At 50.1% G+C, this 14200-nt stretch overlaps 1 protein-coding gene across 2 annotated transcripts in view; it reads left to right on the top strand.

Annotated features, from left to right (window-relative positions):
* Positions 1 to 14200, top strand: part of TBC1D2B (TBC1 domain family member 2B) — a 37618-nt gene that overhangs the window by 10571 nt on the left and 12847 nt on the right. For both annotated transcript variants that reach the window (XM_087829213.1, XM_016197735.2), the window contains exons 2-5: positions 4406 to 4559; positions 10529 to 10694; positions 11879 to 12039; positions 13471 to 13706. In XM_087829213.1, coding sequence (XP_087685339.1) covers positions 4406 to 4559; positions 10529 to 10694; positions 11879 to 12039; positions 13471 to 13706 — 717 coding nt within the window. The remainder of the gene's footprint in view (positions 1 to 4405; positions 4560 to 10528; positions 10695 to 11878; positions 12040 to 13470; positions 13707 to 14200) is intronic.

The raw sequence follows: 14200 nt of genomic DNA, 5'->3' as shown, positions 1-14200 counted from the left end.
GTTTTTCCCTTTCCCTTCTTTTGGATTACTTTAGAGAGATTCCCAGGAGTGGAGTTGTGGGTCAAAGGAGATGAGCATTGTTACAGCTCCTAAAGGTGCTGTTTTGATAGATGATCCTTTACCAAAGGGCCTGGGACCCAGGGACTAAGAGAACTTGAGTCAGTTGTGCAATAAAGGTAAAGTTAGGGCACAAGGCCTTGCTCCTGTGTGCACCAGCCCCCCACCCCCCAGTAATGCACTTGCCTGCCAAATGTGCCCTTGATAGTGTGTGTTGAAATGACTGAACTTGTGATCAAATGACTTTACCAGGGGACTTTTCCGAGAAAAGGAGAGAGCTGGGCTTGCAGGGAAGGAAGTCCTGGGGTCCAAGAGAAGAAACAGGTGGCTGGGGCCTGTCTTCCCAAGAGTGGGTTTCTGGGTGTTGGGGACAAAAGCTGTGGGAGCAGCTGGGGCGTCACATGGTTCTCAGCCAGCTGTCAGGGACTGAATTCCACCTCCAGCCACGTGAGGGTGGCCTGGCTTTCTTTGAACGGGCACCTCGTGTAATGGCCCCTAAATGCACAGATGTCTGTGACAGCAGGGCTGTGCCCACCTAGCCCTCGTCTGCTCCTCATCCCCCCAGGACATTCTTGCGGCTGTGTAGGACCCAAATGGCTTTCCATGTGGTCTGTCATGTGGGGTTGGTGCCAGTTTGAACTGCGGTTTGAGCCCTCTTGAGGCAGTACCAGCCACTGAATGTGAGGAGAGGATGAGTTGGGTCTTTGAGTGCTTAGCTGAATCCAAGGCACTGTGCTAGACACCGTGGACCACAGTGAGGCCAGCAGGTCTGGCCTCTGCCATCAGGAATGTAGACTAGTGACCAACACACAGGGAGTGTCCCCACCCCCATGGGAAGCTGCCCTGGGCCACATGGCACTGTCACCTCCCCACTCAGAGGGTGGAGAGGACTTGCAGGCTTGGGTCAGGGAACCTCCTCCAGAGGTGGCATTTGCCTTGGGCTTTGAAGGATGAGCAGGAGTTGTGGGAGACTCGGGACATGGTCCTGGGAGCCTTCAGGCAGAGATACTGACTCCTGTTGGCTGCTTACCTGGCATCAGCTTTTGCTCTGCGGGGCTGTGGAGCTTGGTCTTGTCTCTGCCCTTCCAGCAGAAATGCAGTATCTGTCTGGCTCTCCAGAATTCGGGGATTGAGCATTTTCAAATGGTTGTTTGGGGGGAGGGCAGGTCCTGGTTCTCTGCATGGGGTAGTTGGGGATGTGGAGGTGCCTGGTTAAAGAAGGAAGTCTGAGTCATAAAGGTTGGTGGGAGGGAGCAGTGTTGGCTGCCCCACACCCCGCGAACCCCGTGCTCTTGGCCTGCGTTTGAACCCCTAGGCCGTTTCCCACCCCCTGGGTTTCCCACCTACCTCGGCTCTCAAAATGAAACTTATTTCTCATCACGATCTAGGCCAGCACTGTTCAATACAAACAGAATGTGGGCCATGGTACATACTTTTAAGTTTTCAGGTACCCACATTGAACAGAAGAAACTGATTTTCATAAATGCATTTTATTTAAACCCAGTGTATCCAAAACATTTCACCCTGTGGTGCCAGCTGCACCTCACATGCTCAGTAGCCACGTGCAGCTGCTGGATGGGGCGGATCTAGACAAGCTCTACATGTTGGAGCAAGACTTGGGCAGCGAAGAGACTAGTTTCGGACACTACATCTGCTAGGACTCAGTCAGTCTCTGTGTCAGGAAAAGATACCCAATGGAAAACCCAGAGGCTTCTGGGTTTCTGCGGATTTTACATTTCTTGCTTTTGGCCCTGCCCTGCCCTCTCCCTCCTGTGTGTTTCTGGGTTAGGGCTTCAGCTTCCTGAGAGCAGGGCCTTCCTGCCTCCCCGATGCCAGCACACACCCTGGCCACGTGCTCATAGCACCGGCCTTTCCTGAGCTCCTGGGGATGGAAGTCAGATGCTTACAGTGGTTTCTAGATTCTTTTTTTTTTTTTTTTTTTTAAAGGAAAGGAACCCGTTAATCACTGTCTCGAGGCGTTTGCCGCCTTATTGGCCAGGCTTCTGTAACATGAATAATGTGTCAGATGTTGAAAGCATGTGATCCAAAAGGGTTTTTGTCCCAGGAATTTAGTGAGAGATGATTAAGAGGTTACTAATTGTCCCCTAGTTAGATTTATTATGCAGAGATGTGAAGCGGGAGGTTTTCATGTAAAAAGCAGATTTTTCACGGTGCCTGTATTGCAGGAGACACCTGGAGAGTTTCGGGAGGGACCTGACCCAGGGAGTGTGCGCCTGTGAGTGCTTTCTGGGTACAAATGGAAGAGCATGTACAGGCTGGGCGGGAGGCGGGAGTTCGGAGAGTCGCTGGTGGTCTTCTCCCTGGGGTGGGCATGGGAGCCAGGGAAGGGAGCTGGTGGGAGGACCAGGACACACATGCACGTGCGCGCGCGCGCGCACACACACACACACACACACACACACACACACACGCACATACACACTCCGCCCAGTTTCCTCCATGGTGGGAAACTGGGGGTCCATATGGGCCCTGTGAAAGGAGGAGGGGTGAGGTGGGCTTTGGGCCCTGATGTTGGTTGCGGTTGTGTCTCCCAGCTGCTCTCCTCTCTCCCCTGGGAACGCCGGGTTCTCTTTTCCCAGCCTAGGGCCAGGCTGAGCCCCCACCAGCACTCACCCTGCGCTTCACGGGTCTCACAGATGGGCTAATCTCCCAGACCTGAACCCTATCCCCCCCCTTTTCAACAGCAGTGACATTGTCTAATCATGTCATTGCCCCGCTAGAAACTCTTGGGCCTGTCCCTGGGTGTCCCAGCCTCCCTTCCCGAGCTCGCCTGCCCCGGGGCCTTTGCACACACTCCTCTCGGCCTTGTCCTTCTGGCCACTGCCTGCTTCCCCTTTCACACCAAGCGCCTGTGTCCCTTCATGAGTATCTGTTCATTCATTTCTTATTCAACAGATACTGATCTCCTGTGTGTCTGGCACTGAGCTAGATGCCTGAAAAATGGAGGCATCTGGGAGTTGATGTTTATTGGAGAGGATAGACGTTAAGCCCAAACTGTGGACCGTTTGATTCTGCAGGTGGCAGGTTTCCTGAACTTGGAGTACCGTCCCCTTGCCCCACCTCCTCTGCTTGGTTAGGTGTCTGCTCGGTGCTTTCCAGTCCCAGCAGCCGCCTCGCTCCTCTGACCTCTGTTATAGCACCTGACACACTCTCAAAACCACTGGTTGGTTTTCCTATATCTCTCGTGAGGCCAAGCCCTGAGTCCAGGCACCTGTCATTCCTGATAGTAAATGTCAGTAGTAATGTTGGCTGATGGTCGGATGACATGATGGCTTGTCTGATAGGTGGAAAAACTTTCTGTAAGATACCCAGAGATCCTGTATGAGGATACCTGGACTGTATGAGCAAGTGTCACTAGAAAGGCCCCCAGGTTGTAGCACCAGAGGCTGTCCTGTGCTTGCGGAAGGGAGCAGTTTCCCACATGCCTCTGACCCTGGAACCACTGTGCCTGATGCCTATTCACCTCCCTGGATGCCAGTGTTGCTGAGGTTCCTTCTCGAGGCTCCTTTGTGGGGCCCACACCTGCCTTCTAGTCTGTTCACAGCTCCTTCATTTTTTGGTTTCCCTCCTATCTTGGCTGAATTTTTTTTTAATGTACACGTAGTGAAATTCACACTTTGCCCTGTATGGTCTATGAGTGTGACAGATGCATAGACTCGTGTGTCTACCACCACAGACTGGATGCAGACAGCTCTTTCACCCCTAATCCTCCTGTGCTGTCCCTTCCAGTCCCTTCACCCCAAGCCCTGGCAACCACAGATTTTTCTGTGCTTATAATTTTGCATTTTAAAATGTCACATACATGGAATCACACAGTACGCAGCTTTTTGGACCTGGCTTCTTTCACACATGCATTTGCTGTTCGCCTGTGTTGGGTGAATCAATGGTTTATTTTTTTATTGAGAAATAGTATTCCAGCTTGGCTGGTTTGGCTCAGTGGTTAGAGCATCGGCCCAAAGACTGAAGAGTCCCGGGTTCAACTCCCAGTCAAGGGCACATACCTGGGTTGCAGGTTCAATCCCCAGCTCAAGTCAGGGCACGTGCAGGAGGCAACCAATCGATGTGTCTCTCTCACATTGATGTTTCTCTCTCTCCCTTCCCTCCCTCCCTTCCACTATCTCTAAAATCAATGCGAAAAAGATTTCCTCAGGAGAGGATAGGAAAAAATAGTATTCCATGGTATAGGTCTTGAAATTGAAATTTCTTGGACCTGTTCTTAACTGTCCCTTCCAGGTGGCAAAGGTGTTCAGTCCTCACGAGATGCCATTTTTTTTAAGCCCTTCGTTGTCTTGGTGGCCATAACACTCTTTTCCCTCTCTCTTTCTAGGCTCCTAATCGTCAGCTCATGACTTACTGGTTACAGGAGCTGCAGCAGAAGCGATGGGAATATTGCAATGGCCTCGACACGGTCAAGTGGGACAGCAGGACCTCCCCGACCCCTGGGGACTTTTCTAAGGGCCTTGTAGCCAGAAACACCACAGGTGAGTCAGAAATAGAAGAACCTGCCCGGCCGGACGTGGCTCAGCCGTTGAGCATCATCCTAGGATCCAGGAGATCGTGGTTCGATTCCCGGTCAGGGCACAGGCTCAGGTTGCGGGCTCCTCAATCCCCAGCAGGGGGCGAGCAGGAGGCAGCCGATCAATGACTCTCATCACTGATGTTTCTCTCTCTCTCCCTCTCCCTTCCTCTCTCTGAAATCAATAAAGATGTATTTTAAAAAAGAGAGAAAGAAATAGAGGGACCTGTGTCGGTTCTTTGTATATTGCCGTTTGACACAGCAAGTCAGCACAGCAGGGAAACTCAGAGTAGGGGTCACAGGGATGATCCCTTGTGCGCGGGCAGCTTTCCATACTGACCGAGTGCTTCCGTGTCCAGAGTGGTATTCAGGCCTAGGAATGACCTTGGGAGTTGGGCAAGGCCAGTGCCCAACATCCTGCAGAGGACACAGCTGAGGTCAGCAGGTAATGTGCATGCTGGTGAAATTCCCATGGGACTCCAGTTGCTTCCTGCCTACCTGGAGGCACAGTACCCACACCTACACCTTCATTCCTTTTTTTATTATTATTGATTTCAGAGAGAGGAAGGGAGGGAGAGAGAGAGATAGAAACATCAATGATGGGGGAGTCATCGATCACCTCCCTCCTGCACACCCCCTACTAGGGATCAAGCCCAAAACCCCAGCATGTGCCCTGACCCGGAATCGAACCGTGACCTCCTGGATCCTAGGTCAATGCTCAACCACTGAGCCACACTGGCCGGGCCTGCATAGTGCTTTTGATCAAAAGAAGTGCAATAACTCAGTACTGAAGCCACTTAGACCGTGTGGAAACCTCAGAGAAATGGGTAGGATGGGCACAGAGGTCCTGGTTTGCCTCGATTCTTTTACTCTGAGGACGCTGCTTCTCTAACAGAGGCTCCGAGGTATCACCCTGAATGGGGGGCAGAGAGGTGGCTCCCGGCCCTGTGGTCCGTACAGCATGTCCTTCCTTCTTTTAAACCAACAATGCTGTGGCCTGGGAGCAGAAGAAGACATCAGGAGCCCACATTTGGGTCTCTCCCTTGGTTTGGGGACTGTAAGTGGGAGTTTAGAGTCTGTGCCACTGACATTTACGCATCCATTCAGCTAGGAGGCACCCACGAGTGGCTTCACCCCTCTTCTCATGGAATTTCCAGTGAGCGGGTGTGAGGGGCCCGAGGGTACAGAGACCCATGAGTGGCTGAGCGCTGCTGTGGGTGGCCAGAGGCCTCTCTGAGGAGGTGGCAGCTACGCTGAGACCCGAAAGAGGAGCAGGACAGCCAGGGACGGGGGAGGAGGTTCAGGTGAGAGGACTGTCCTAGGTGGAGGGCAGTGGGGTGAGCCGAGCCTGGAGACACACCCAGGCTGGGGTTGAGGGCTCTTGACATCTGGGTTTGGGACTTTGGACTTTATCCTAAGAGCAGCGGAGCGTCTGAAGGTTTATGTGTAGAAATGACTAGTTTTAGACTGCCACCAACTTTTAGATAGCTTCTAAGAGCAAATAATAAAACTTTCGACCGCTGGGCAATTTGGGAGACTAAAATTATTCAGGAAGCCAGAAGGCTCAAGGAGGAAGTGGAGAAGAGACATGTGGACTGGCCCACTGGGAGCTCTCAGCCTTTCTGTTCTTTTTTTTAAATCTGCACCAGAGGATATTTCTCCGTTGCTTTTTCAGAGAGAGTGGAAGGGAGAGAGAGAGGGAGAGCGAGGGAGAGAGAAAGAGAAAGAGAGAGAGAGACATGAAAGAAACACATTGATTGGTTGCCTCCAACCAGGGCCAGGGATCAAGCCTGCAACCGAGGGACGTGCCCTTGGCTAGAATCAAACCTGGGACCCTTCATTCCACAGGCCGAGGCTCTAACCACTGAGCAAAACTGGCCAGGGTCCCCTCTCCTTTTTGGTGCTCAGATCACACTTGGAAGCTGTCTCTACTGACTACTCCTTCAGAGTCTGCATTTAACTCACTTTTGATAAAGAAAAAAATAGCATTTTCAGGTTAACCCTGCTCTGTCCTGCACCTCGCAGTGGTGACATCCAGGCCCCTTTTGCCATCTTCTTTGACACGTGGGACCGGCACCTCCCCATGCTCTTTGCTCCTTTCTTGGACGACAGTGCATCCTGGGTTTGGCTTTACGGGAATTCTCCTGGAGCACTCGGCTCTGCTCTCTGCTGAGGCTGCTGGCAGGAGGCCCGGCCCCAGGGAGGCAGCAGGCTGGAGCAGGAGAGGAGGGAGACCCACCCAGGCAAGCCCCGGTGTGAGCACGGGTCCCCCCTGTGTCAGAGTGACCTCCTGTGGGAGGGGCTCGTGCAGATCTGGGAAACTGGGGCTGTCCGGGTCACACTGGAATTAAGAGGTTGTGCTGGGCCCTGGCCAGTTTGCTCAGTGGTTAGAACGTCAGCCTGCAGACTGAAGGGTCTTGGGTTCAATTCCTGTCAAGGGAGGGTACCTTAGTTGCAGGCTCGATACCTGTCCAGGTTGGGGCCCATTCAGAAGGCAACCAATCAATGTGTCTCTCTCACATCGATGTTTCTCTCTTTCTCTCTCTTCCTTCCACTCTCTCTGAAAAGCAAAGGAAAAAATATCCTCGGGTGGGGGTTTAAAAAAAAAAAAGCTGTGCTGGTATCAGAACCTAGGAAATGTAAACACGGTGGTCCAAAGCTCACTCAAAGGCGTCATTTAGGCATTTGAAAGTGCTTAAAAAGAACAGAGACGGTCTAACAGCAAACCCCTCAAGCGCAGATTTTCTGTCCTGCTGCCGCCGTCAGATAAAGCTCGCCAAGCACCGCTGAACCCAGCCAGTCCTCGTAAGGACGCCCGGGGAGCCCCGCTGTGTCCCGCTGTGTCCTCAGGCAGTCCCCTGACCGCTAACCTTAGCACATGTGTTGAGGAGAAGCCAGCAGCTCCGCTTTCATTTGAGTAAATCTCACGTGCTCTTAAAAACCCGAAAACCAGGAAAGAGAAAACAAGGACAGCAAAAACTGGGAAATTGCCTCTTTTACACATCAGATAATTGTATTTAGAAATGGCCTGTTTCGCCAACATCCTCCGTGGCCTCCAGTCCCTTTTCTCCACCCCACCCCCAGGGGCCCTACTTCCCCAGGAAGCATTTCCAGTGTGGGCGAGAGTTGCTGCAAGGTCGGGGGTTTTCTTGGTAATCATGGGGTTTTCTCTTGACAATGTGACCCCGCAGAGGGGCCGTCCTCACCTTGCTGCCAGGCCACACAGGAAGAAGGGGCTGGACTCCTGTTTATTTCCTGGCTTCGCTTAGAATTGTGGTGCTTCACCCCGGCCAGGTGGCTCAGTTGTTTCAAGCGTTGTCCCGATGCCCCACGGTTGAGGGTTCGATCCCCGGTCAGGGTACATATAAGAATCAACCTCTGAATGCATAAATCTGGAATAACAAATTGATCTCTCTCTCTCTCTCTCTCTCTCTCTCAAAATCAATAAATACAAATAAAAGGAATTATAATGCTTTGCCCAGGAGGGGTCTGGGAAAGACCAGCCTTTGGGAAGCCGGGTGTCAGTTTTACCTTCCTGCCTCATCTGCACCCACTGGCTGGCGCACCCCCCCCCCAGCGCTGGGTGCCCACCTCTCATAGTCACGGCACCTGCTGCGGTTGGACCACCACAGGGCAGGTCACCGCATTCACTCCCTGGCTCTGGGCTTTTGTGTTCTAACAAGAGAAGTAGGTAGAGAGGTGTTTGAAATTTTGGTTTTTGTTTGTTTGTTGGAATTCCTTCTCCAAATGAAGTCATAAGGGGAGCGCCAATCTATCAAAAGAGTGAAAAGAGGAAGCCCTGTGGCTGATGCCGAGGGTGGCGCCCTCCCTCTTCTCCCTCTAACAGTCCCCGTGGCATCTCCTGGAGCCCCTCAGCTCAGAGGAGGGGTCTTGATGCCAGTCACCCATGCATGTGACTTTAGCTTGACATTTGATTTTGTGTCTCTCTGCCCTAGACGCTCCCTCCTTTAGGGCCACTGCTCTGTCTCACTCTTTTTTTTTTTAAATGTATCTTTATTGATTTCAGAGAGAGGAAAGGAGGGGGAGAGAGAGAAACATCAATGATGAGAGAGTCATTGATCGGCTGCCTAGCCTACAACCCGGGCCTGTGCCCCGACCGGGAATCGAACCCCGATTTCCTAGATCCTAGGCCGATGCTCAGCCGCTGAGCCACGCCTGGCCGGGCTGTCTCGCTCTTTATTGCACCCTCAGCACCTAGAACTTGACACATGGGAGTAATTTGAACCAAAAACTGGGAACCTGTGGTGGTTTATAACTCCTGGCCCTCTGGGCTGACATCTGGGCTGTACTCCCCAGCCCGCAGTCCTTCCATCCCCAGCACCCTCTCGCTTTCCCTCCTGAGAACCCCACCCTCAGCCGGCATTGACTCTCCTGGCCAGAGCCAAGTTCCCCCAATAGAAACACAGCAGTCCCTTCTTCATGTCACACCCCGGACACTTTCCCCAGTGTGTTTCTTCCCACTCTGGCCACTGTCAGGTGAGCAACCTGCCTGCAGAGCATGAGCCCATCGTGAGGTGCCTGGGACATGGATTTCCAGGGTCCCCAGCAGCGCAGGTTCCCCTGAGCTCCTCCTTCTAACACCTGCCACCTTCACAGACACCTGCCCTAAGCGACAGGTTGTGTGTCATCTGGTTAGAAAGTCGTTTTTTCCTTGGATCTGGTGTTCAGCACTTCCTCCGGATTCTCTTTTCACAGAAAGCGGTGGTTGGTGTTGCCTCTCTGGAGAGAGATGCGTTAGTGGGAGGAAGTGTAGACGATTGTTGTGAAACAGTGTTACATTCTGCCACGAAGAACGCCTCTTCTGGGGGATCAGATCACTGGGAAGAATACAAAGTACTTGTAGTTGGATACATTGTTGTCTAAACAGTAAAAAAGTAAGTTTTTTTTTGTGGGAAATTTTAAACATAGGCAAAGAGAGAATGACATAGTGTTACCCCCATGCTCATTAGGTAGTTTCAACAGTTATTGTTTCATAACCCACCTTGTTTCATTGATACCCCTGCCCACTTAATTTTGTGATTTTGGAAGTAAGTAACATGTCATTTAAAGCAATTATTATTTATTTGTTCAATAATAAAATGTCGTTTTGAAGCAGGTCTTGGGTAGTACATAATTTCAACCTTCAAATTTTTTTTAAAAAATATATCTTTTTTGATTTCAGAGAGAGGAAAGGAGGGAGAGAGACAGACAGAGACATCAATGATGAGAGAGTCACTGGGGATGGAGCCCGCAACCCGGGCCTGTGCCCCGACCGGGAATCGAACTGCGATCGCCTGAATCCTAGGTTGATGCTCAACCGCTGAGCCACACCGGCCGGGCCAACCTTCAGATTTTCAAAAGCTGACACTAGAGTGTTGCAGTGTGAGGTCTGATCATGCTTTTGCATTAATGCATTTGCCTGTGAATGTCCTGAACTGCTCTTCTGTGACATGCAAACTTATTAGTGTCGCTTTTTGCAGATAATAGCAAATATGTATATATTTGTATTCGCCCCATTTTCTTAGACAAAGTGTAGTGTGATCTGATCTGCGCTTTGCTTTTTGGGCCGAACCGTTTGACTTGGAAGTTTGTTCCTTGTCAGTACAGGTGAGTGGAGCCTGGCCACAGCCAATGCCAGGCTCACTGATCTACAAGACAGCAGAGGAGAGCCCAGCCTCCTGGTTCCCTGGCCGAGGCTGTTGACAGCTGGCGGTTTGAAGATATCACAACCTTCCTTTGAGAAAGGAGGGTCGGATACTTTAGATCAAAATGGTTGCAGAATGCCGAAGCCACCGCAGATATTTTTATGCAGTCTACGTTAAAACTATGTCAGCACACGTGTAGTACAGGTTTTTATATAGTATTTCGGTTAGTGTTTCAAAGAGGATGTTGGGGAGGCTCTGAGTCACTGACCTTTGTCTGCCTCTCTTTCAGATTTCGTTTACCCACAAACAAATGCTTCTGCAGAAAAAGCCAGAAATGTCCTAGCTGTGGAAACTGCGCCTGGAGAGCTGGTGGGAGAGCAGGCTGCAAGTCAGCCAGCCCCGGGGCACCCGAACTCCATCAATTTCTCTTTGAAGCAGTGGGGCGCTGAGCTCCGGTGAGTCTCAGGAAAGCCTGTCGCACGTGACACTGAACACGGACGACTTCTGACAATATTCGTTATGATTTCATATATGAATGTTATCACCTGTCATTTCTGGATCTGTTTCTATTTACTGATTTTTTTCCCCTCCTAATGAGTAGTATTTTCATCCTTCTCTGCATGCCCGGTAATTTTTTTCTTGGATGACCAATATTGTGAGTTTTTACCTTTCCAGATGCTGGATTTCTTTGTCTTCTATAAATATTCCTGAACTTTGTTTTGGAATGTAGTTTAAATATGTTTTTATTGATTTGAGAGAGAGAGAGGAAGGGGGAGAGAGAGAGATAGAAACACTGATAAGAGAAACATTGATTGGCTGCCTCCTGCCCGCCCCTACTGGGGATCAAGCCCGCAGCCCAGGCATGTGCCCTGACTGGGAATCGAACCAGAGACCTCTAAGTGCCTGGGCTGGTGCTCAACCAACTGGGCCACACTGGCAGGGCACCATATCTGTATTTGATAGCTATCATTCATGTGTGGATTTTTTGAATAGTTTTACTACATATGTATCTATCTGTAAATATATATTAATAGCATTATCTTAAAGATTTAAAACAACATCCTGTTGTATATGTCATTCTTTAGTTACTTTTCTTTCGGCATTTAAAAAATATTTATGTGCATGTTACAGGTAGCTTTAGCTAGAAAGTACATTCCACAAGGGCAGGAATCTTTGTTTTGTTCCCTGGCTTAGCCTAAACACCTAGAATAGTGCCTGCCACACAGTAGGCACGCAATAAATATTTGTCAAATGAACGAATTCATTTTAAATCATGTATAGCCTTCGTACGCATATGCTTCAATTTATCGGTTTTCCTCTTGATGGATGTTTAAGTTGTATGTTTTTGCCGATGTGAATAGTGCCGCAATGCATGCTCTTGCTTGTGGCTCCTTGTGCACATGTGTGAGAATCCACTTAGGAAACGCGGGGTCTTAGGGCAGACACCTTTGTCTTAACCGTGTGCTGCCGAATTCTTCTTGGTGGTAACAGCACCGGTTCATGCTCTCACCAGCAGGCCGCGTGTATCATCAGCATTTGATATCAGATCTTTTTCATCTTTTCCAGCCCCATACATGTGAAGTTATGTTTTTCTTTTACAGTTTTTTGTTTAAATAACACATTTAATTTTCCCCAATAGAAATTCAATGTCCTCTTTCCGCCCGGGAAGAGGGCATGATAGTCGGAAGAGTGTGTTTTATACCAATGAAGAGTGGGAGCTTCTAGACCCGAGCCCTAAGGACCTGGAGGAGTCCACAGCCCAGGAAGAGAGGAAGAAGCAGCTGCCCGAAGGAAACAAAGGTACAGACGTGGCTCTCGTCTGTCATTATCCCCGCTGCCATCTGCCAACAGCCAGCGGTGCGGGAGGCCCTTCAGGAGCAGGGAGCTCGCATGCTGGGGAGTTTGCATTCTCTTTGAGGGAGATAAAACATAAAGGCCTGAAAAAAATCACGTTACAAGAAATGAGCAACTGTCCAGTCCCGTGGCTCTTAAACTTTTTCAGGAGATAGAACATCCATGTGCTCTTTACAGAAATACTGATTTAAAAAAACACACAAAAAAACCTGTCCTGGGTTCTGGAATCCCCACCATCCAGCCTCCACAGCCTTGAACTTGTGGCCGCTCTCATTTCCTCTCAGCTCCTACCTCTCCCTGCACCACCATCAGCTGAGGATTTTAAAGTTAAGTCTAGATACCAATCCATTGCCTCTAAACATTGTATTAGTATTTATCTCTGAGAGGTAATGACTACAAAAGTATAACCACAGCTTCATTAATATACCTAAAAACAGTTACAGTGAACCCTGACTGTTACCTCAGCCCCCAGTTGTTCCTTCAATGTCTGCCTACCGGCGGCCTGTTCAGATCAGGAGCCCACGGGCCCGCAGTCCCCAGCATAGGTTCATTTTGCCTGTTTTCCAACCTCATATAAATGGAATCTGTAGAGCGTGTACTCTCATGTGTCTCCCCTTTATATTTCAAATATGTATTTGGATTCATCTATACTAAAATTTATTTGGATCCCTCTGTATTCTTAAATACCAGTTTTCAAGGAAGAGAATGTATAGTCAGGCTTTAAAATGTGTGTTTATAATTTTTACATACATTTGGGGGGGAGGTGGTTTCTTTTTTTACAAAGAGCAAAGATAGAAGCCAAAGGTCCCTAGTACGTCTAAGTCCTGCCCTTGGAACCTGGCATCCAGTTTCATAGGGGGTCCTGGAGAAGAGACACCCGTGTTCCCAGGATGCCGTGGGTGCAGGAGAACCCACGTCCTTCCCTGGCCTGTGTCTCTGGTTCTCTCTGGTCCTCAGAGTACCTGAAATGGGAAAGAGGTGATGTGAACATAGAGGTTTAGCACTGAGCTTTTGAAAATAGATTTTGGAAAATAAACTTGACATCACCGAAGAATGTTGGGAGAGCCACAGGGCCGTTTTGTCATTAATTTCCCGTTAGTGCCTTTTTTCATCTGTCTTAAGGCAAAGATTGAGCAATCAAACGAGAGTGTAATCTTTAAAGTGGTCACATGGCAGAGTCTTGTAAGGAAGCATCCAGTGGGGGGGGCATGTCTGACTAGGGGTGTGACTGCGATCGGGAATGGAAGGGGCAGAGGCCCCGCCAGGGGGTGAGTGCAGAGTCCTTGGAGGGGGACCGCCAAGAGCCTGGCGTGTTTTACTGGCGTTTGCAAAAGGAAGATTTGGCTGCTCTTAAAAAACAAATTTTTTTCTCTGTAGGAGTAACCAGCTCAGGATTTTCCTTTGATTTGGGACGTGTTCCCTACAAAGGAAAGCGCCCTTTGAAAGACATGATTGGATCATACAGAAGCCGTCACAGTAGCAGTGACCCTGCCACCACCGAGGGGACGTCGGGCAGTGGGGGCACCGGCAAGCTGGCCTCTGACGTGCAGCTGCAGATGCAGAGCCAGCAGGAGGAGCTGGCACGCTTGAAGAAGGACCTGTCCAGCCAGAAGGTAACTTTTCTTCCTCACATCTCTCTCGTTCCACACCCTGAAAGTTCTGTGTTGCCACGGCCGCTGTCCTAGGCGCTGCCACGGTGCCTGATTGTTGTTCAGACACAATTGAATTTCCAAAGAGAGTGAAGACCCCTCGAGTGGTCAGAGGAGGGATTTGTCTGCTTCTCGCTCACTCCCACCCTGACACCGGCTCTCTGAGCTTCAGCCCAGAGCCTGTGACTGGTTGTTAAAAGACTTTCCACATCCTGTTAAACGACACTTTCCTTCCGAGCTAAGCAGACCCAGCTCCCCTTAATTGCTCAGCAGGCCAGTGGATCAGGGTTAGAGCTCACAGGGGATTTGGTTTTGTTTTGTTTTTAATATTTTCTACTGATTTTTTAGAAAGGGAGGAAGGGAGACGGAGAGAGAGATAAAAACACTGATGAGAAACATCGATTGGCTGCCTCCTGCACACCCCCTACTGGGGATCGAACCCGCAACCCAGGCATGTG

This window comes from Miniopterus natalensis, chromosome 22 (genome assembly GCF_054644295.1).
Source record: "Miniopterus natalensis isolate mMinNat1 chromosome 22, mMinNat1.hap1, whole genome shotgun sequence".
NCBI classification, from domain to species: Eukaryota; Metazoa; Chordata; class Mammalia; order Chiroptera; family Miniopteridae; genus Miniopterus; species Miniopterus natalensis.
This window is presented reverse-complemented; position numbering and strand designations above follow the sequence as displayed.